Below are 25,219 nucleotides of genomic sequence, written 5' to 3'. Positions count from 1 at the left end.
TGTACATTAACCTAAATTTAAACGCGAATTATTATGTCTATTTATTACTATTTAGTTAGTCAATAATAAGAAATAGAAAATAGAAATAGAAATAGAAAACTCTAGAATATAACATTATATCATATTTATAGCATAAATTTAAAATTAAAATGCATACAATCAAAATAAATTAAAAGAATTTTATTATTTTATAATTAAACATTAAATACTAGAACTATTTATATTTTATTATATTGAATTGTTGTAAGTAGCTATAATAGCCATTTTTAAATAAAAAAATAAAATATAAATAAAATAAAAATAAATGCAAATTTTAGAATCTTTGATATTTCAATAAAAAACATTTTATCTACATGCTGACTGACCAATGATGATTACTCCCGTTTTTGCCTTTAATAGTTAATTAACAATAATAATTAATTAATAATATTCACAATAATCATTTTTAAATACTTTGATTTATTTGCCATTTAAGGATGGTCATATTATGGTAATACCTACTAACTTGTTTTTTTTTTAACTGACATTATTTCTAAGCATTCAAAAGTTTATATCGTAATATGATATTTTTGATATAAAAATGTTATTATTTTAAATGTACAAAAATAATTATTCTCAAAAATTTTAAATCAGAATTTTTAAATTTTTTTTTAAAAAAACGCTTAACTATTCCCCTACACACATAAGTTCATTATGATGTACTTATTTCAAAAGTGAGTATTATTGAGATAGATTCAACTCTTTGTATACATAGTATATCACAATGATCTGACATATTCAAATGCAATTTGAATGTAAAATCGTTATATCTTCATAGTATATCGTGTATAATATACTATTACCTATAGTAAATTAAATTTTTGTGTACACGTAAAAAATAACATATTTACTTACATAACAAAGACCAATACTTTAAATAAATTGCTAACAGCTTGATGTGATAACTTAGCTAATAAATTTCTCATCAGTTATGTATAAAAAACATATAGAAAACGTTGGTTTTACGATAAGTCGAGTTCTGAGAAATTATCAACCTTTGGCTTAAATGTAATACATAAATAAAGTATTTAAACTAATTCCTAATTATTAATCACATGTATTACTACGTAGCCTACATCAGTTTTTATCTTTAACACTTATTGACACTTGTGCATAAAGTAAATTTGATAAGAACGTCCATTTTTTTCAAATAAAATAGGTATACGTAACTATTTATAGTTTAAACATACAATTTAAAAACACAATTTTAGCCATAATTATTGCGAGTATGGAGTTTAATGTCTGATTGTAGAAAACGCACGACTCAACACTGTAATTTTCAAAAATAATACGTATTTTACACAAGCGTGAATGTAATAAAATGTTGAAATTAATTCCGTCGTCATTGGCGTAGCGTATACATACCAAATTATATTATACACTATTTATCGTTATTGTTACAACGCATATAAACCCGAATATCCACTACATATATACATATATATATATATATATATATTAAATTAATGTATACGGTACGTGTATAGCTATAGCGTATACGACACTGTGTTCGTTAAAATATAACGAGAATGTAATTATTTTATTAATTATTTTCGATAGCGCGTAGTATGACTAGATGTTATTAATTTTCAAATTTCCATTGAAAATATTAAATTTTAATCCACCAAACAAATAGAAACACGTGGCCTGAATGAAACCACGCCCTACGCAGTGGGTAACATAACCTAAGAGGACGAGAGATCCACGACCCACCCATTAACAAAAACACACATCACCGAAATGTCAATGAAAGCTACTGATCACCTGTTTCATACGTTAAACACATTTCAAAAGGGAGTATGTTAGTATGTGTGTGTGTGTGTGTGTGTGTGTGTGTGTGTGTGTGTGTGCGTATGTATTAAAAACAATTAAATATGACATAAACAGATTTAAATCAAATACACCATACCAAGGTACTTAATGTTAACAAAATCAAAACCTAATCCGATAATTACCTGTCAAAAGATATTTTTCATCGATAGCAAACCAACTAGGTAATGTAATTTGATTTTACAAATAATGTTAACATTATGTACATATTATCTATTATGGCATATCTACCTACACATATAATATAATTACGCAAGTACATTTAGCTCGTATTGAACATTAACTGGTAATATTTATGGTAAAGAGTAAAACTATTTTAAATATTTATATGCCACGAATGTTAAGGGAAGGTTACTTCTCTTTTATCTGCCTGTTTGAATGAAAGCGTTCATTAAAATTAAACTAAATCTCCGCTATATTGGTGTAACCGATATCGGACGTCGTCGAATTAGGATGACCCAAAGTTTTGATCGTTGGGTTAGAGGTATAATTACAAAGGCATTTACGTACTTTCCAATTAGTAGTGTGGTCAAAAGGTTTGAGCTAGTACCATATATCACTATATATTAAGGGTATGTGAGAAATTATCTAAATATGTTTAGAAATGAATAAAAGTTATTTAGAATAAGTCGAAGAAGTATATAATATTTATACGTATGTATTTAATATAATTTATATATTAACTTGTAACTACAGTGTTAGTTTAGGTACACTACAATTTTCAGTTTGTACTGTAGACGAGACGTAATCAAATATAAAAACTTTCATAAAATATTTCTATGACCAATTATCAATTATGAACATAGGTCATAGGTACACAACATAACCGACTGGACAATTACTTTTTTTTTTCAAACGATTAATAATATCAAATCAATGATTTTTATTGAAATATTAAAGTGTTTTTATGACTACCTATTTATTTTATTAACTTTACTATATTTGACAATTTAAAATATTAAAATGAATATAAATTAATAGTATAAATAACTATTACACGTTTGCACGTCCAATTACTAAATATACCATAGAAGATTTGCCAATTTATTTTTTTCCCCATTCAGAAACGCGTTAGAGTCGTTAAAGATAAAGTACAGCTTTCACGGACATCATAAACAGAACGAAGTCAAACAAACCGATTTCCGTTGTGTATTCGATACGTTCTGATCGTTTCGATGATACATAATCCTAAAATACAGCTGTTACAAGCACCGAATTGTCCAACCGGAAACGGTATCAAGTGTCATCTTATTATACCGAAGACGTACAATTGTAATGTATCTTCGAAAATACATACTATATACCATCCCGTATAATCGAAAATGTTTTAAATGTCTAGTAAAGTAAAATTTGTTTCTTATTCACTAAAAACGTTAACAATGCCGAAGAAAAAACTTCTTACCTAGGTATAGATAAAAAAGTCTTAGCTAGATAAATTGTGTTTCCTGTGAACAATGCATTTCATAAACTATATTTTTCAATATGACTTAATAACACGTGAAGGTTGCAAACATAATCCAATAAGACTTCTAGAAATACAATAAAACCCAAATAATAAAAATTGTATTAACAAAAAAGATCTAAAAGTTTCCTGCACAGTTTTTAACTAAACAAATCTAAAAGTATATAATTAGTCAGGTAATTATATAAATATTTTTTTTTTCATGTAAAATATATCTAAATGAGTTTTAATTTTGGCAATATGCGTGAAAATTGAGCTTATATAATTTCAAATTTAAGTACGCAAAAATTACTTTAGGAAAAACGTTTCTGGATTATTAAGATTCATTGCATTTTAATGTGATATAAAAATATATACATAATGCATAATAATATCCATATTAATAAAAAGTCTAGTTATATAATAAATAAAAAGTAGGTATTGTAAGCTAGTTGTTAAGTGAATTTTCTTATGATGTATAAAATGTTATATATATGTAACTATGTGAGTATTTAGAAAAAATTAAATTATTAATTTTAATTTTAGGACATTTATAATAACTCTTTATCCAAACAAAATCTTAACTTCAAGGGATGAGTTAATTTTTAATGCATTGTTATTTTGAAAATTTGAATGCAATGTATAATGAAATAATTTTAAGAAATAAAATAAAATATAGATATTTTATTTCATTTTATCATAACTAATAACAAATGTTAACTTAATAGAATTACATAATGGAACAATAATATAATACCATTACAGTTTATATAATTTATAATTTTATTGTATAAATACAGTGACAAATTATGATAATAACAACGTTTTATGAGGTTAAGCCGTTTAGAAAACATGTTATGTATATAGATATTAATATTATTATTGTTATTTAGATTATAGAGTTAAAATTTCTACTGTTCAATGAATTATATAATGTTAACTGTAACCTAAGAAACTTAAATAAATACAGTTCATATAGGTAATAATATATATTAATTTGTATTGTTACATTTATAAATAAATAAAATACTAACTAATTTACAACATGGTTCAAAAGAATTACCATTACAATTAATACCATAAATATAAACATAGTAAAATCATCTGGGATTCTTTAGTTGATGGTGTGATATTTGATATTTTGATATATTATATCTACTGAGGTATGTCATCTAGTACACTAATTAAATATCCGGATGTCTATAACTTGTTCAAGTAAGCATAATTAAGTATGCTTTTTTTTTAATAAAGTCATACATCCGTTACAATTTGTTTTAAAATTACCTACTTGTTTATCTAAATCTTTTTTCATTAAAACAGCTTTAAATAGACACTTAAATATACGTATAAAACTATAAAAGGTAAACACCCCAAATATGTTATTATATGTATTCCATTGTATTTAACAACAATAACAATATTATGGAATTTACCTATGGTAAATATACTGATATTAAAACCATATATTAATACTATATGTTGCTGTTTTTTTAATTAAATAAAAGCATATATTATGCATAAGTCACGTAAATTATATATGATATTTTAATAAATTTAATAGAACACTAATTATAACTATTTTTAATTATTATACATAGAATTTGATTGTATACAATGAAACTCAGTTTTAATGCGTTATCCACTTTATAAATATATGATACTAAATATTTTAGTCAGTATTTTCCTATAAAATGATTTAATTTTTTTCATACCTATTATAAAAGGTATTTTAGAACTGTAAGCGCAATTAAACATGAGACATTTAAATTTAAAAAAAGGTTTAATTAACTAATTTATGAAATATTGAATAATTATATTATGTTTAAAAAATATCCATATTTTGGTAATCATGTATGAGAATATACATGAAAACTTATCAAAACATTTTTAAAAACAAATTGGCAACTTTACTAACGATAATTATAATTACGATGTATGCCAAAAAATTATACTTTACTATTATATTACACATACTTTACTATTATATTACACATATTTTACATTTAAATTTAATGTTATACCATAAAATATCGATGACTATTTTCAAAATTATATTTTTTTAATCTTGATTCATGAGCAAAAAAACTAACGTTTGTATTATATTGATGTAATATTGTTACCAGAAGTCACATTAAATTGAATAATATAAGTGAACTGTAATACTTCACTGAGAATTGCTATTTATAACCGTAACATATTAATATCTGTTTACTACCGGTTTCAAAGTGAAAGCCAAAAAAATTCTGGTAAAATAATATATCAGAAATGAACAATAAAGAATGGATTCAGTCATTCAGGGGTATATGAAAAAAAAATGAAAAGAAAAGAGAAAAATGCTTTAAAAAAGTCTTTGTAAATTACAGTCCTCGAGCATCCAGGAAATTCAGGGAAAATGAATGCACAATATAATGTAATATATGTATAATAAAAATAAAATTGTGTATATTACACAATATACTTTGATACCATAGACAACTGAATGTTTTATAACTGAGTACTGTAGAGATACATTAATATGCATTATTATGTTCAAATTTATTGTAAAAATAAAAAAATGAAAAATGGAAATCTGTTTTAAAAAGTGTAACTGTTCTTTATATTTTAAGCATTAATGATTTTTGTGTATTTACATATTTGAACATAATTAAAAATATTATTATGTTTTCATCCCATTCAAATAATCCAAAAAATATTATTATGGAAAATATATGGTAAATATCAGAGAGATAGATGAAGAGAGATTTTGATGGCAGCGCTGGTCCTGAATAGACGGTTAAGCTGATGAAAAAGAATAAAAAGAAGATAATTAATTTTGTTATATAAGTAATAATAAGCTTTAAATTATGTAAAACAACTATTTCCAAAATGTTGATACGTTATATAAGTATATGACTGTTATAGATATTTGCATAAAAAAAAACAATATTACTCTATGCGCAGTACAATTTACACTAGTCTGGTAATTTGAGCTACACTTAAACAACTAAATCATATCATTTTAAATGAAGAAAAAAATATATTAACCACTTGAAAAGTAGAAATCCAATATAGGTAATTGAAATTCGTTTAAATCATCAATTTGAATATGCTTGCATTGAAATGATTGACAAATAATAATGATGTAGATTTAATGGTGTATATTATATTTTTTTGATTATAATGCATATCAATTGTGCCATTTAAACGATTGGGTTTGATTTTCATAAGAATTTTTTTATTATATTTATATTTTTATTACATTTCCATCTGACTATTAGGATACGCCCGTGCAGATATTTTTCACCACTAAATACTTACCGCGCTAAACGTGGTCACCTCATCCGGCCAAAGGTCATCGTTCCCCGAGTACGATCAAACGAAATAAATAAAAAAAAGTGTTAAGCATCAAAAACAAACAAAAGTACTAGTACACCTAGTGAAAAGCCGCTTTAAAATCTTTCTGCAAATAACCATTTACTAGTCTTGTGTCGACCGTACACCCTTTTGCCCTACGGATTATACGACTATTCCGGTGTACTATAACGTGTATGTACTATGTACACACGAACGTTTTCATTTTATCGTAGACGAAAACTCTTCAGAAATGTAACGTATCGTGCGTGTGTGTGTTTGTATGTATATGTATGTGTATCTACATTTTTTATCAAAGTAAAATAATAATGATAGGTAAATCGATGTGAAATTCAATTTTGTATGAATTTACAGACAGACATTTTATCACAGTCATTGTAGATAACAATAGGTGGATAACAATATTCTCTATACAAACTCAATAAAGTACACGTTCAGCGACAGGCTTTAACTACTACGAACTCGACTAGATTATAAAAAATATTATAATCCATCATTTCGTGACAGACGGCCGGGGAATACAGCTCTGCTTAATATTTGACAAAAATGCGATATTATTATATCATCCACCCTAGTCTCAAATGTTTCAGTAAAATCACATCAAACCAAAAAACCGACTAAACGATATTAGATTATAACCCATATTAGAAGAAAAAACACCAAAAATCGAACGTGAATCACATTTATATATTTAATTTCTTAGGTATATTTTATTTTTAACAATATTATCTGCACCAATAAAAATCAATAAAAATTTAAAATATACAGAAATTCTAATTTACGGATTATAATAAGACGTTAAATTTTTTAACCAATACAAATCATTTGACATTCATGACATTGGTTTATTAATTTTTTTTTTTAAATAATGTACAGTATATTGTAACTTAACGATGTAAAATAGTTAATCAATTATGTATTTCCACTTGCCACATATATTGCGTAAATTCAACCAAGATTTTACATAGCGTAGAGAACGAAACAAAAGGTATATTTTATGTAATATATCAGAGGTGGCAACCTGAAGAACATTTGATGTTATTTAATGGCACACTAGCGTAGTAGCATCAGATAAAATAATAAATTACACATTATATTATTGTGAAGTAAATTGTACATATGTTATTTTTTTATGGCACATTATTATTTTTTATTTATTTTTTTTGGTTTGGCACAATATAGAAAAAGGTTGGCCACCTCTGGTCTGTACTCTAATATTATAACTTATACGTTTTAAATTGTTTTTAACTTCTCGACTTGTAAATAATTCTCATTTTTTCAAAATTTGTTTAATTTTTAAAGCAGTATATTACACCAGCGTTTCCCAAACTGTGGTCCGCGGGCCTCTTAATTGAAAATGCTATATACAATATACTACATATAAAAATGAAAATTGTATTTTTATTAAGGGTGTCCGCAATAATTTTTACTATCTCTAAGGAGTCCGACAGAGAAAAAGTTTGGGAAACGCTGTATTGCATAATCATGTGAAAAAATGTTTGTACTTCGTTCATTATACTACTATGTAACACAAATTCCAGATAAAAAAAAAATTGTAGGTATGAAACCAATAATTTATACCACATGATGCATTGATCGTAACACTTATTATTTAAATATTAAATAAACAAATATTTATTTTTGCATAATTTTAAGTCGTTAAAAAATTTTAAAAAATATGTCTTTACTATTTTTGATTTCGTATTTTTAAATAGAATATGAAGTACTTTGATTTGTAAAAATAAAATTTCGGCCGAGCATTTTATGAGATGCGTGTGTTTTAAGTTTTAACGATAAGAATGGAATTAGGTTAACTATTTTGTAAACTACTTGTTGACATTTTAATGTTTGCAGATTAAAATATTTTGAATAATATTCCATTACAGTGTGAAATTAAAAATGTGTTATTTTTCAAAAAACTAAGAACTTAAAATGATTAATAACGATAAAAAATAATGCTGGTTTTATGATTCGACATCATTTAAAAAAAATTTTTCAAAAATGTAAATGTTTATTTTTTTTTATAATTATGGATGTCATGTATTAAATGGATCATTTTTTATACTATTATACTCCTTTAATTTTGTTAAAAATGCTAAAATCGAACAAAAGATACAAAAATCTATGTGCAAAATACTTAATACCATGCTATGACCGCTTAAGTTACAACCAATAACTAACATGACCAGTGGTTGACTTTCTACAATTTGATTTTTATTGTTTGTAAACAACTACTTTTAAAGTTTTCAAACAAACCTATACAAATATCAATTTGATCCTTTATACTGTTTTTTACGAAAAATCTATGTTTTGCCGCATAACGTTGATACTCTACAGAGTTTAGTACCTATATGTTATCGCTTTAATAATTTTGAAATAGCTAGAATATTAAAAATTGGACAAAAAATAATCCTTGCAGCTTTATTAGAATTGATTTTAAGACAAAAAGTAAGAAAACAAATTCGTAAGACATATTATCGTATTGTATGTTATTTACTTTTTAAAATTACCTTTAGTATTGAAAATGTGAATGTTCAGTTATGATTATTAAATTTTACACAACATAGGAATATATGTATTATACTTTGTTAAAAACATTCACTGATATAAGTAGTATTATATGATTGAAGAACACGCAATAATTCGTTCCAAAAACGTTAAAAAAGCAATGATAATAATTCAGACTGATACCTACCTATTGTATCATCATGTTAGCCTATATTAAGGTATTATTTTCTTATTATTATATATACTATAAATATAATATGATAGTAATAACGACCAAGGCTGATATTATCTACTACATACATTTCTATTGACATTATACTGACTTAAAGCTTGACGAAATGCCAACCGCACTCATCAATTAAATTACCTTGTTGAACAGTCGAAAACCCATCGTCCCAAGAGTCTTTACACAAATATATAGAGAACTTTGAACTACGCTATACTATCTATCGTCGCTTAACGATCTAGCAATTAGCTGCTAGTTAGCGTAGATTTTCATGTACCTATATAGCTAACCGTTATTCTCAACAGAAACAGTGTTTAGTGGTCGAACACTGTTCGTGGACGTCCAATGGAATATATACTATAACAATATAATATAATATAATACGTACTTATACCAAGAGCACTAAACCAAACCGACATTGAGTAGAGTATCCTATACACAAAATTCAATTTCAAATCGCCAAATGCATTAAATTCATAAGTCATAACATTATTTAGGAACTTTGAAAAAATAATGATTTTACGGTCCATTTTTATAATTTTTTACAAGTTATTTTTTACATGCACACCACATCTCTGCTAAATATATTTTTCATAATTTAATTTCGTTATGGAAATAACACAGATATGATATCGTTAGCAAAATACGTATAATATACATAATACATATATAGTTAAATATGTACCTATTGTACCTATTATTCAAGACACTTCTGCCGTGAAGGCCGAGTGAGCATGTGTGTATAATGTATACAGTATATACCAATATTTACCCAAGAAATTAAACAACAAAAACTTTTCTTTGAAAGTTCGTTCTCGAAATTAGAATATTAGAGTACATTTCAAGACTTGTAACCTAGATTCATTTATAAATGTTAATTACACATAGAGTTCATTTATAACGAGTGTTTTACCTCTTTTTCGTCTTTAAATTTAATTGTTGGCTATAGGTACTCTTTATTTCCTCTTCGTCTATATTATACATGGTGAATGGTGTTAATAAAAGTTTCACTAAACTATATTTTCATTTTAATATCAAAAGTTTATTACTTCGAAACTGCACGTACAGTAACTACACAAATGTGTGTACTGTGTACACGCATATATAGAGATGATGCAGCTTTTTCTCGTTTTATTGTGTTTGCTATGTACGAGCTGTTATAATAATATACATAAAGAAAGGGGTATTGAGAAATTGTTCAACTCTTTGTTACCAACAGTCGAACGCAGTTATCATTATTATGATATTACGTGGTTGAAAATGTTGGCAAGATGGTTAGAAAAACTTTTTTTTTTTTGAGTTCATGCAATTGGAGGTTAAATATCAAATCGAAAATAAGAACAAGTCTTGCAGTAATTTTACACGCATTAATACATAATAATTCTTATTGTGAATAATTGTTACTGTTTGTTTAGCTATTTTAGTGTTCGTTAATTACTGAACATATTATGTTACACTTAGGTACTATTTATTGAACAGTTTTTAAATAAATTTGTCTTTGGATATTGATTTTCAGATGTTTAGAACACTTTCCAAATTTAAATTTAATATTTTATTGTTGAGCTTGATGAGATAGGTAACTTTCAAATGATTATACAATATAAATATCATATTATCGTATTTTTTTTCCACATTTTTGACGATTTTCATAGTTGACTAATTAGCTGACATTATAGTTCTATCTAAAATGTAAACCAAAAGTTAATCTTCGATCTAGGTAAATAAAAATAATTATGTAGATAAATTACACACATTATTCTTAAGTTAAAAAGTAATTTAATATACGAGTAGGTATATAGGTAATAGTAAGAACCTGTGGAAAATCAAATACCATAAAATTATCATCTAGTTAAAAGTATATTTGATCAGATCACCATCGAATCAAAGAATAAAAACTAGTAATTCTACCACATAGATATAAAACAGTACTTTTTAAGTTTTCACAAACTTAAAGCCAATTGTATCCGATTAACTAACAATTAAACTTCCTGTACAAGGCTTTAAAGAAAACTTTAAGTCAAAAAAAAATATATAAATACATAATATATATAAATATAACTTAATTTTATAACTGGTTTTCTTCCAGCATGGAACCTACAATTAAACTAAATTGATAATTAATCGCTAGAGTCTAACAAATTGATTAATTTATTAGTTTAAAAAAAAATGATGTATGTGTGTTTGAATTCACTTTTTATAGAAGACAATTATCGACTTTCTGTTAGCGAATTCGGTTTAAATCAAACTTAAGCGATAAAATAAAAAAATTCGCCAATACTTTTCAAAATAATCTTTAAAATAAATAACCTTAGAAAATGGAATTTTGTACCAAATATTAACATTATAATTATATATATATATATGATATAATTTTAAAAATATTTTGGCTATTTTTCATTGTTATTTAATTTATATCCGATATAATTTTAGTTTTTGAGTAAAGAAGTTGGGACATTTAATATAAATCTCCTCAAAAGTTACTATAGTTATCTATAGAAATCGTTTTTTATCGTCTAAAATGATTTATAAATAAATTAAACAAATCCATTACAGTAAATTACCCAATGATGAGGTTCAATTAGTACCTACTATCCAGCAGAGAGACCTTTTGAAATTATTTTGTTGTATTATACGTCATATTGTAAATATATTATTACATAGAAACTTCGTATTTATTGACTTTATATATATTTATAAAATGTTTTGAGAATTACTTTTAAGTTGTTTCTATTATAAAAATAAATCATATTCGTTTTTATCCACCAGACTTTTAATTCCTTATGATTGTCGGTACCTAAATTTATCTGATTTTATCTTGATTAATTTCCACAGTAAAATAATAATAACTTTCAAAGGGAATTAAAAAATTACCATTGCTTTTGGAAAAAGAAACTTTTATCTTAAATACATAATATTATAGATAAAATAAGGACCCATGATAGTACTCAAACTTAAAGTTTTGTGCAATATTTTTAAAACATGTTAAGAAATGTACGCAAAGTTCAAATTTATGTCACCCCAAGGACCGACGATAAAATGTGAATGGAATTCGACATATGTATAAATCGAGATAAATCGGTTCTGTACATGGTCTATTTTATTAAAAGTACAACTTTATAGTTAATTTAAACTCATATTATATACTAATAAATATAGTATTTATTACTGAGTTGACTTTTGTTTTTCTTTGCAAGAAGAAACACAAATACTAAAATAAAATGGTAAACGGTTGAAATTCATTAACTTAATATTAAATATTTAGAATGACAGTTTCATGTTTAAATACTGATGACGCAATATTTAATTTTTTAGTAATTCCATATATAATATAATATATTATCATATATTTTAAGGGAGTCTTTTCCTACGAATGAGAAAAACTATTTGTTTTTTACTTTTTTTTACCTAGATTTGGATACTAATTGACATAAATTTTATGGTTTTATATCAACTACTGTAAAATTTATGTTTTTATGTTGAATAAAATCTAAGAAAATAAATATATTTATCAACGAAACACAATTATTTATAATTTGTTCTGATGACATTCAACTAAATCGATATATTTTATATGTAGGAGACATTAAGATTATTGATCGAACAAAATAAAAGTAAAAAATTAATAATTATATTAGAGGTAATATTTTTTGTTACTACGTTAGTATACAAAATTTAGTGTATCAAACACTTACTTTCATCATAAACAATTTTAATAAAAAAACAGGAAGTTATTCTTTGTTATTCGGTACAATCAACCGCTTGTAATCGTATAAACTGGAAGTACGAAAATATTATAAAGCAAAACTGAGCATTTCAAAAGATTTTTTCTGTCTCGTTACAGAAAATACATTTTTGAAGTATCTGATCTTTTAAGACTTTCGATGTTTGCTCTTATACACTTACTCTATAGCCGACGATATATGTTCTTATACATGTTCTTATACACACACAAAAAACTCTACAAAGAAGTTGAGTGGTTGTTTCCCCAGAGAATTCAATTTTTTTTTTTGTGTCATATTTTCAATTTATTTGGTTACGAAAAAGTTAAACAATTTAAAGCAATAGTAGTGTACGGGATTTATTTAAATGTAAATTAATCCATCAGAAAAGTTGTACATCTTGACATGATTTAATGTGTTTTCGTTTATTCGAAATAACTTAGTTTTTTGAATAAAAATAACTCTAATTCAAATTTCTTGAAAACATATTTGACTGGAAAAGTAAAAACATTTCTTATTCAAATGTTATTCTAAGTAAATAATGCAGTTGCATTTACTAATACGTTCATATATTTTTTATTTATAGTATAACTTATTTATTAAAAGTAAACATTGTTTTTATACTTTTTATTTCCGACTAAAGTAACATTACTTAATTTTATATTAAATTTTGTAAAATACAAAATTAATATATAAAATAATATGTAGTTTTAAAAATATAATATATTATTTTACACATTATAGTATACGACATGTACTTATTATAAATACAATAATAAAATTGTTATGTATACATTGTAATTACTATTAACTTCATGTATACTATTTTACTGTTTACATAAATATTGTGTAAATGACTTTAAATATTATATTTGATAAATTAATACGATTATGTACTTATAATATTACATAATAAGTACTATCAGTTGTTATATAAATGTTTTCCTAAATAAACGCTTTCTAACTTAGTAATATATTGATTTTGATCGTTATTCTAAAGAATATTTATACTAAATAATATATATACATAATTCAATATTTACCTGTTTATCAGTATAAGATGTATTAAATGAAGATCACATTGACAATAATTATATCCTTCTACATTATTTCCTACCGAGTAGTTATTTAGTTATAAATGTATTGAGTTTTATTGATAGTCAGACTGTAATTTCTTTGCAGCTATTTAATGTTTATAAAATATTAAATTTTAAAAATAAAGTTTGCTCCCCACTCACGCAAATTTATCTAAATTCCGAATAATAGTCGACCGTCATCAAAACATGTCATAGTCATGACTCGTGCGAAAACATTATCACTGTTGATGAATACTCAGAATAAAACACATTATGATCTATAATACACATCAAACGTTTTGCGAGTTCGACGAACGCAACGAAAGTTTCGGAGCCATGTGGTCTGTTTTGTCGTTAGACAACCGTTAAACAAAGAATACAAGCTTCTCTCATACATACACATTATTGAGTCATTTTGAATCGAAATACACGGATGTTTAAACTCGTAACGCTCGGGTTGTCATCTATTCCGTCGTGCGTATACACGTATAGTACATAATGTCTGGTTATCTCCACGGCCGCGTGTTTTCCGTATGCGCGTCCATTGATTCGGTATAAATACCACGTGAATACGTATAATCGACTAGGCTCGTTTGATAGATGATGATGAGCGAAGGATTTTTGGTTCATCGAATAGTTTTCCTAGAATTTCCGGAATTTACTTATCGATCAACTTTAAACGCCGCTGTGTTGATTCTGTTGAATCTGTCCATTTGATGTATATCTTGATAATAAGTACAATAATATAAATTATATTGTTATACATTATAATATGTGTTTACCATACACTATTTATATTACAAATATTGTTTCAGATCGGTTGTTGTGGAGCGGATGGACCCAACGACTATTTAGCGCTGAGAAAAGCGTTGCCTACAGAATGCAGGGACACAGTAACCGGTAACGCGTTCTTCTACGGCTGTGCTGATGAAGTGACCTGGTTCTTGGAAGATAAGTCCCGGTGGACGACAAACATAGCCATATCGATAGCCGCTTTAGAGGTAATTATCGATTTCAATCATCTTCACCTATTTCATTTTATGATAAATTGTATATGTTTAGGTAGAGGAGAAAAAATATAAATTTCTTAAATAAGTATAATATATTAATAAATACGGACTATTAGTGTTACGTCACAAATGTTATCAATCCTTATCAAATGTCCTAATTAAATCCAAACAAATATTTCGTACTATATGAAAAGCATATACTTTTAGAAAATTTGAACAAAATTGTAGTTTAAATTTTCAATTTACGTGATTTTTCATTAAACTAACTATGCACAGAGCATATATGCATTAGTACACACAAACCTTAAGAATTTATAAAATTCAATAATTCAACTTAAAAAACGTGCAAATATAATTAGAATATTAATTTTAAGCAATATTACTTCATTTTAATAGTTTTTTTTTTGTATCCAACGGATGCATTGATAAGATTTGATAACGTGTATGACGTAAGCACTAATCGTCCGTATTATTCAAATATTTAAAGTCAAAATACACTTGCAAATAAAACCCTTAATACGAGTACAATTTATCAAATAACACAATAATAACTAATTTTTTCTATACACAATATATAACATATTCAGTATAAGAACTTAGTTCTCTTATACAGACATAAAATGTAAAACAAAAGAATGATTTTTAAATTCTATAGTTCATTTTATTTAATTTTTTTTAATTTTGGTATTTAATGTTATGATATTTAAAGGTTATAAGTTTATAACCGTATAGGTAGTATAATAGTGTAGGTTTTGATGTAATAACGTATTCCTTTTACAGTTTATTAAAATACAAATATACTCGTATTATAAGTAGTTGCTTTATATCGAAACTTTCAAACAATATAAAATAGTTAGTATATTATGTTCGTTAAGATTGATACCCTAAACGACAAAACACTACGTTCAATGACAAACTACTAGACATTTCTAAATTCTACCATTATTATTACTTTACTATAATATTATAGTGAGAAATACCATTAAATAACATTCCTGAATATGAAATATGTACTTTTCGTTTACTGCCTTTGCTACCCTAATATGATATCATTAGACAGTTTGGTATTTATTGTTTTCATAAATAATAATTTTCTGATAAAATAATTTATTTAAAAATTTACCATATTTATTTGGATAATACTCGTATTATTAGTTATAAAAACTATGAAAATTGAAAAAAATATTCAAACCGTAATAAAATCCTGGCTCATGTATTTATATTTTTTATTCGTTATTTAAAACAATCATTTATTGTAAAGATCATTATAAACCCGTAAAGTATAATTTTAGATTCCTCCATAGTCAATGATCACGGTCCAATAAGTTGAGCATTTTAAATAATTTTCAAAAATGTTTATTTATTTTAATTTTAAAAATTTAAATTGATTTCAGCCAAGTAAATTATATCATTCAAGCATAATATGTATTATGCTATTAATATAACAACTAAATATGATATACTTGCATATACTTTAATTCATCTAGTCTTCGATAACATCTGATAAATTTTTATATGTTTAATATGTTTGAAAAATCACGCAACACTGACCATATTTTTCATTAAACGAGTTACTCACAATTTGTTTAATCTCATCGACTCGACCTTCTAAGACCTTCTCTGAAGACATTTTCCTAGTATGACCTTTTCGAATTTAAAAAAAAAACCAGAAAAAGTCATTCAAACTCTTCTTTTACACCACCTTTGCTCATGTATTCGACGGCCACTTGTTTCCGACATCGCCGCGCTCCAATGCGTTGTATGTACATACTATATAATACACAAAAGTGTATCACAGACCTTTAATGAAAACTTTCAATGCATGGGTCCAAGTTGAAATATATGGTTCAACGCCGTCGATCGATCCCCACGTGTGCATATATGTGATGTGCGGTCGTGTGTGTTTTTTAAAGCAATAATCACCTAAATACATGAGCGCATGTGTATTTTTTTTATGGCACACGCTATACTGTCGTTCTTTGTATTGTCAGCGAATTCTTAATCGAAGTACGAGAAATAGTTCACACTTGAGGTGCCTACAAAAATAGATATTATATATCAACAGTGGTGTGTGAATGAGAAAAAAAATATAGAAAAAATAAAAAAGTTAGTTGAGTGAGATAATTCAGTGTTATGAAACAAAGCAAATTACTTTCATTGTTATAGCATTCAACACAAAAATATTTGATTTACAGTTAGATGTACAACACTAGTAAATCAATACTTAAAATATTAATTTTTTTTTTATACGAATTTCTAATCATCTGTTCGAATTTATAACACATTTTCAATATATTTTCTGAAATACTTTAGGTATTGTTTGATTAATTATAATATGGTATTTTAATATCGATAGAAATACAATAGTTTCTATCTATCAATATTATATTTCAAACAAAATGTATTGCACGTCAAATTATCATATAAAATAGCAGTTCAATATACGTTATTGGTACCTATCTATTTTGTTAAAAAGTATTATACAGTACATATGGTGATGATTGAAAATTATAATAATATCGATCATTCAATTTTAATTAGTCAAATAACCATGTAATGTAAATTATTTATTATAAAAATAACTAATCAAATATATCAACTAATTTATTAATCAATATACACTTAATATATACATAATTTTTAATATATATAATTTACCAACTTTTTGGCATTTTTATTTGTTAATTTAAATGTAATTAATAATACCATATTCAATTGACATTAAAAATGTAAATTTTAATAAATTAAATGTGATATAATCACTCAAATAACTTAACACATTTTGTGTAGTTGAATTTATTTTATTTTTTTTTTTTTTTTTTTTTTTTTTTTTTTTTTAGAAATTCAACAGTTTTAAAAAACATAAACATATTGAGCACTGAATATTGTACAAACCTTCCTATTTTCATTCTGTTTACTTCAAACTATTATTTTTATATATTATTTCAATTAAATTTATATAATATATATTTTCAAACAACGAACTATTGGTAAAGTTGGAAAGCACACAAATATCATATACCTACATCATATAGTATTATTTTAAATATTTGTCTTACAAACAAACTCTGTTACATATTATACAAAGCTAACATGTACATGTAAACACTATACATAATATTTATGTATACACTTTTCGACTGAATAATAATAAAAACTAATGTATACTTTATACCTACTAAATTTTGTACATTTTACAAAACCTGAAATGAACAACCATTGTGAACCCACTTATTATTAATTCAAGTAAAATTTAGAAACACATATTACTATCCTTTGTAAAAACTTAAGTTTCAGATAATTATTATTATTTTGTTCATATGTATATTTTATATTTAAAAAATACAGTAAAATATACCATATTGTAATTATTATTTTATATAATAGTGTATAATGAGAAATATGTTAGTTTTATAACAATAATTTATTTTATTTTTTCTACAGAGTGTATAATGATAATATTTTTAGAAGGATTGAATTATCTAACACAAAATCATTTCAATTAATTTAAAAGTGAATTTTAATATAAAAAAATTACAAGAATCATTTTTACCATTGATCATTAATTAACCAAATAAAAAATAATAACTGTAAAATAATATATAGAAACCTTAATACTTGAACAAAATTTTATCTCAATAATTGTATGAACCTAATTTAGGAAATAAATCCTGGAGACTTAAAATGTTCCAACAAACAATATATTAATTAGTCTAAAATTAATAAACTTTTCTGCAAATAATACACAGTATGCGTCTTTACTTATTATTATTTTATCTTTCAAAAGCTGGTTAGCCTTACCAGTTAGCTATATGCTAGCTTATATGCTACAATATAATAATACTGTCTCATTTTGAAAATATTTAACTGATTATTACGTGTCTTTACTTCATTTGATACATGTTATGTAGGGTATTTTGTATCTCATAAATCATGTAATCTCATTTGTTATTTTTATAGAATTTGTATCAGTAGTTAATCATTGACTAAGTATTATTATTATTTTTTTTTATCTTTGTACCATAAGTTTCAAATACATATACATTTTTATCTTCAAGATATATTATATCGAGACTAACCATATGGGGATAGTAAGTTATTTATGGACTTTTTTTGTACTTCTCTGTTTGTCCCGAGAACCACCTTTTAACCCTGCAGATAGTTTATTCTATGCAAATTAACCGTCAACACAGAAAAATTCACATCTCGCATGTTTCAAGGTTCTATATAAAAATATCCTCAGAATACCCCAGAATCCTACCCTATAAACATACCCGCCAGTTGTTACTAAGTCCATAAGTTGCGGTCCGTCGAATATTTCAAGTGTTTTGAAAAAAATCGACTGCGCATTGCGTAGGTACCAAAATTTATAGCTCTAAATAAAAATGTCTGTACGGTGCACAAAAAAGTATCACTTATATATATATAAGTATATAGGTATGTTTCTTTTTACCCGACACTTCTACTATACTACAAATACTACTACCACCATCACCACTACACTATATACTGCCACTGTTACTGCTTCACTGTGTGTACCCATCAACCCAGCAAACTAAATAATTTATACCCATTTTATATATAAAAGTATTGGAAAGGATAGTATTGTATAGAGTAGTAGCGAAGGTACAGGGTAGTGTATAATATTTCATCACGACAACTGTAAATGTTTTTTTCTCCCAACCAACCCACCGCCGACCGTCACTTCGCACTCCTTGGCGTATCGAATCCTTATGACTACGATAACCGTAGTTGGTCTCCATTTTATACGATTTATGTTTAAAAAGTCGGAAAGGAAATTAATGTTATTAAAGAAATGACAAGGCGGCAGCTGGAGAATAAATTTGATACGACGCACACGGCACGACATCAGTAATATTATTGAGATATTTTCACATAGAAATGTTCACGTTTTTTTTTTTTTTTAATGTTAATTTTTCAAGGCACCTATAAAATACTGCTCTTTTTTCTTGTGACCATTCCGACTTTTCAACTCTTCCACTAGTAATCTAACAAGTTATCGTTTTATATTAAACTACGTGAGTCCTTTGTAAATTAGTAATAATTCTGTATACAATATAAATATATATTATATTAAAGATAGAGTTTGTAGTGATAAAGAAATTTTATTATTATATTATATTATATATATATATATAATACATTAATTAAAGCATTTAATTCCGTTTTGACTTCATTCAAATTTTACAAAATCTATTTGTTTTTATTCAAATGATATATTTTTATTTTATTCTCTCATTTTAGTGAATTTAAATCAAAATATCAAAGCTATGTACAAAGTATATTACCTAGTTTATTTATTTAATATTTCAATGATTGATTACAAATAATATTTTTGCGTTAGTATTATTTATTTAGTAATTGAAAATGTATCAAAATAAAAAAGTTTGAAAATATAAATTTTACTTTTATTAATAAATAAAAAAAAAATAAAATTTTCAATCACGGAAAATTAAAACTTCAGATATGACGTCATATAATATTTCAATTATTATATGCAGACTTTTTTATATATACAATTTATAGTAAGCTTTTTAAATCAAATCTAATTACTTATAAATTAATAGATTAAGTAAAAAAATAATTCAATTATAGTGCATAAAAAAAATGCAAAATAAAATTATTATACAAAGATATGTATTTAAATGTACTGTTATTATATAAATTTAAATTATTATTTGTTATACTTATTTTAAATAATTTTTTATAAATATTTTATATTATAAATAAAAGTAAGATATTTATTTTTACTTTTTTAAAAAATTTATCAGATAATTAGTAGGTTACCTACAGGATTTTTAATATATCATTCAATCGATACAAATTTTAAATTTTTCTTCAGTCTGTTTTGCCTGGAGTAGTTTTTTTTTTAATAATTGGAATGTTGTTTAATGTAAAAATTATTGATGTATAATAGGTGGAGAGATTAAAAGAATTGATAATGATATAAATTATATAACTAGGTAGAGTTAGTAGTGATAGAGAAAATTAATTATTATATTATATTAAATTTATTTAAAATATAATTGTACTGTTATCTGATAAGGTTACTGGTTACTGATATAGGTATTGGAGAACAAATAGTATAACATTATACTTTATGCTTAATATTTTTTTCTGTTTTAATTTGAGCAGAAATATTTGTATTTAGCTAATGATTCCTTAAGTTCTTATTAAATATCGAAATTAATAATTTATTTATATTATACTATTTTGATTGTCAGTGGGCACAAAAAAATATTATAAAATGGATCATGACATTTCATATAATATGATTTTAAAATTGTCAAAAATATTTAACTTCTTTCTAATTATAAATTAATAGTAAGCCAAGCAAAAAAATTGAATTTTATAATAGGTATACCTATATTATTTTAATCTTCTATCATTGTGATAATACCAGAACAATACACAGCTACAATCCTAGTAAAAAGATAATGTACTAGTGTCATATTTTTATAACATCATTGAACTATTTATTAAATATTGCTGATTAATAATTATGAACAATAAATTTGTCAACACTATAGTATCGATGATGAAATATTATTTTGATTCAACTGAATATTGAAAATATATTTAGCTAAACCAATATTACAAGAATATTTTGATAAAAATTAACAATTGTTTTTAATGATGCAGATGTTTACAAATAACATCATGAAATATTCTTGAAATATTTTGTGTAAATTTAAAAAACTGATATAATATAAAAAATTAACGTTATATTGGTTAAAAAAAAAAACTGTAAAATAGTTTGTAAAATTATTTCTTCTCATATACAACAAACAAATTCCATCATAGAAAAAAAATAAAAATTAATACGAAATAAATACAATAAACAGAATATAAATTAAAAATAATAAACTTATGATGAGGAGAGGGTGTAAAAGTTAAAAAGATTACTAAATTCATAAAATAAATATTTCGTTTTGCTTAAATTTGCATAATTTACAAAAAAAACTAAAGATAAAGCTATTTATAATGTTCGTTCTTTTTATTTTATATTATTTCTATAAACTACAAAAAAAACTATACGTATATATATATATATGCATAAGAAATAAAAAGAAACAAAAACGCAGGAGACGAGATGAAGGTAAAAAGTTAAATCTGCCATTTTTCTCTCCAATGCTAATTTAAATAATTAAAATTATTTTTCTTGTACACACCTCTACTGCCACTGACCCGCCATTCCAATATTTCTGGTGCAAAAATATTTTTTTTCTTTAATGAAAAGAAAATCTCATTATTTAGCAGGTTTGAGCTTGAAAACTATTAGCAAAGAAAATTTGGTTTATTTGATTACGAAATGCTTCTCGTCAGATATTCTTGTCTTTTTATGTGATTTATCAAGATTATTTAATGCCTGACGAGTAATATTAAAATAATCAATTAAATACATCACCCAATACTTACTAAATAAAATACATATTCAACATGTTAACAAAAATATGATTAAATTTAGTTTTTACACTTCTATAATTTAGCTACATCACATAACTTGATGATGAGATTTAACTAGAAACTAAAATGACAATTGAAAAACATTTAAAATATCATAATGTAGAAAGCATAATTAGTTATTAAAAAAAAAAAAAAAAAAAATCTAATCTAATTTAACATTTTGGTACATAACTAAATACCTTTTACTGCTTCAAATCTAGCAGTTTAGAATGATGATTTTCACTGCTGTAGGTACCAAGTGATCTACAAAGTTATAAGAAATTATTAAATTGGATACAATCATTACAATCAACCTTATTTAACCTAATCTTCTTATTGTTATTTTTTACAAATCCATTATGCAATATGACCAACTGTTCACTTTAAACACTTGTAACTAGACCAAAGATGTATTCTTAAAAATCTCTTTTTATAAATTAATTATTATTAAAACATACTGAACATATAATATTCGATTTTTAATATCATTAAACTCTTATAAGATGTATCTAATATTCATATTTGTTTAGTTTTAGAAATAAAATAGTGTAACTAACATAGCGTCAATAACTATATATTTGTTTCAGATGCTCATATCCGTTCTGAGTCTGATTTTAGTCAAAGCTCTGCAAAAGGAAGAAAAATTCAACTACAACCGATGATAGAAGATCATAATTTCTTTCCTTTTATAAAATAACATTAATTAGTTGTTTTTATTTTCACATACAAATGCGATTATAGTAAAATAAAACTTTTTTTTTTTATAAAGAATGATCAATTAAACAATTAAAAAAACACAATTTTCTACTAAGTATTAATATTTTTACTATACTTTGTGTAAAATAGAAGTAATATTTACTACATATTTACAAAAATCTAATTAATAATATTAAAAAAAAAAAATTCAAATGAAGAAATAGTAAAAACCTCTATATAAATATATAAAATAAAACAAATTAAAAAAAAAAAAAGTTTTAAATAAAAATATTTAAAATTTATTTTTAAATGTAATTTGATGATTACATCAAACTACAAACTATTGAAATATAAAAAAATAACCCATATGAAAATTCAGTAAAAAAGTAATCCTATTACAACATTGTGACAAAATAATCGAACCGATATTTATTATTTTTTTATTAAACAAAATTTATTTGATTTATGTATGTGACTTATTGTATTATTACATCGATAAGTCTTCGTAGCCATCTATAAGTAACGGTTTGCTACACTTGTGTTTTATAAAAAAAAAAAATAAAGCTCTTTTATAATTCACATAAAGACAAGTTTTTATTTGTCAGATTTGGTATGGCTGACGCCTCTTTATTGTGAGTGCCCTCTGTATATTACATTGGTATATGGCTGGCGGTGACACTCTTGGAAGTCCATCAGATTCCTTTGACGCGACGTGCGTACGTTTACTTTTTTCCTCTCGTATAACTGTTGGAACTCGTTTCGACATAATGGGATCGTGGTAGTACACGCTTTTGTCTCACGAACATCTGGATATTTAAGGCCCTATTATTGTCACCATCCAAATTCCGATGCCCGCCTAACGTCGACCAATCGAACACACAAAAAGCAATCCTACAAAAACGAAATTTCCACATGATCACCTCTGGAAAAGCCAATATCTCAGACGAAAGAACAATACTAATTTCCGGTCCAATATTGTCGCCTATGCCATTTTGTGTGTGTGTTAGTGAGTGGTGTGTTTTTGTCAGCTGAGAATTTCTGCAACGCCCTTACGAAAAACGATGATAATACTCGTACATTATTATACGTATAATATAAACGACAACGAATGCACATCATGCGAGTATATTATTCAGTATTCAGTAGTGGTCTACAATATTATTTTCAACATGGATTAATACACCTCATTATTTCGTAATTAGGTATATCAAATAATGTGTTAGTATGTTAAAGTGTGTGTATGTGCGTGTTGCGTATGCGTTGACTGAACAAACTATTAAATGCACCTAAACAAATATTATCACAAGAACTTAAAGCTACCGAAATACGCACCGAAATTTCTTGGTTAATCCTTAAAAAGGAAAACACGGGATTACTGGTCCTTGTCAATGTGCAATGTACTTACATTTCGACCCTGATTTGCATGAAAAACATTTTCAGGCGTTTTCTGCCACTCCGCGTCAACGACTGCGACGTAGAAAAATATTTTCTCGTGCTTAAAGTCCCTTGGTATAATATGCATGCACATTATAATTTATTTTAGCATATTAATACACATCATAGATATATGTGTCAATTTTGAGTTATCATCTATTGACTATTCAATCATCACAAACATTATCGCGATTATGATGCTAAAACATTAAATATATATTATTCTAGTGATCAATAATATTATTAAACAAAGTACACGATATTAAATACTCCTGTATTAGACTTTACAAGTATCTAACAATATAATATACATTATACATTTTATTATATATAGGAATAAAATATACAACTTTTAAGGTATATTTTTTTAAATGTTAGTCACACTGTTTCCAACATGTATTAAGCCAAGATTTTGTAACCTA

The 25,219-nt window shown here is 25.0% G+C and overlaps 1 protein-coding gene across 1 annotated transcript in view; it reads left to right on the top strand.

Moving 5' to 3' along the window:
* Window positions 1–23,478, top strand: part of LOC114119637 (tetraspanin-2A) — a 161,045-nt gene extending 137,567 nt beyond the window's left edge. The window contains exons 4-5 of the mRNA XM_027981273.2: window positions 15,006–15,191; window positions 23,255–23,478. Of these exons, the coding sequence (XP_027837074.1) occupies window positions 15,006–15,191; window positions 23,255–23,329 (261 nt within the window). The 3' untranslated portion in view covers window positions 23,330–23,478. The remainder of the gene's footprint in view (window positions 1–15,005; window positions 15,192–23,254) is intronic.
* The last annotated feature ends 1,741 nt before the right edge of the window (window positions 23,479–25,219 follow it).

The sequence above is a fragment of the Aphis gossypii genome, chromosome 2 (assembly GCF_020184175.1).
Source record: "Aphis gossypii isolate Hap1 chromosome 2, ASM2018417v2, whole genome shotgun sequence".
NCBI lineage: Eukaryota > Metazoa > Arthropoda > Insecta > Hemiptera > Aphididae > Aphis > Aphis gossypii.
Note: the sequence above shows the minus strand (reverse complement) of the source record. Positions and strands in the feature narration are given on the sequence as shown.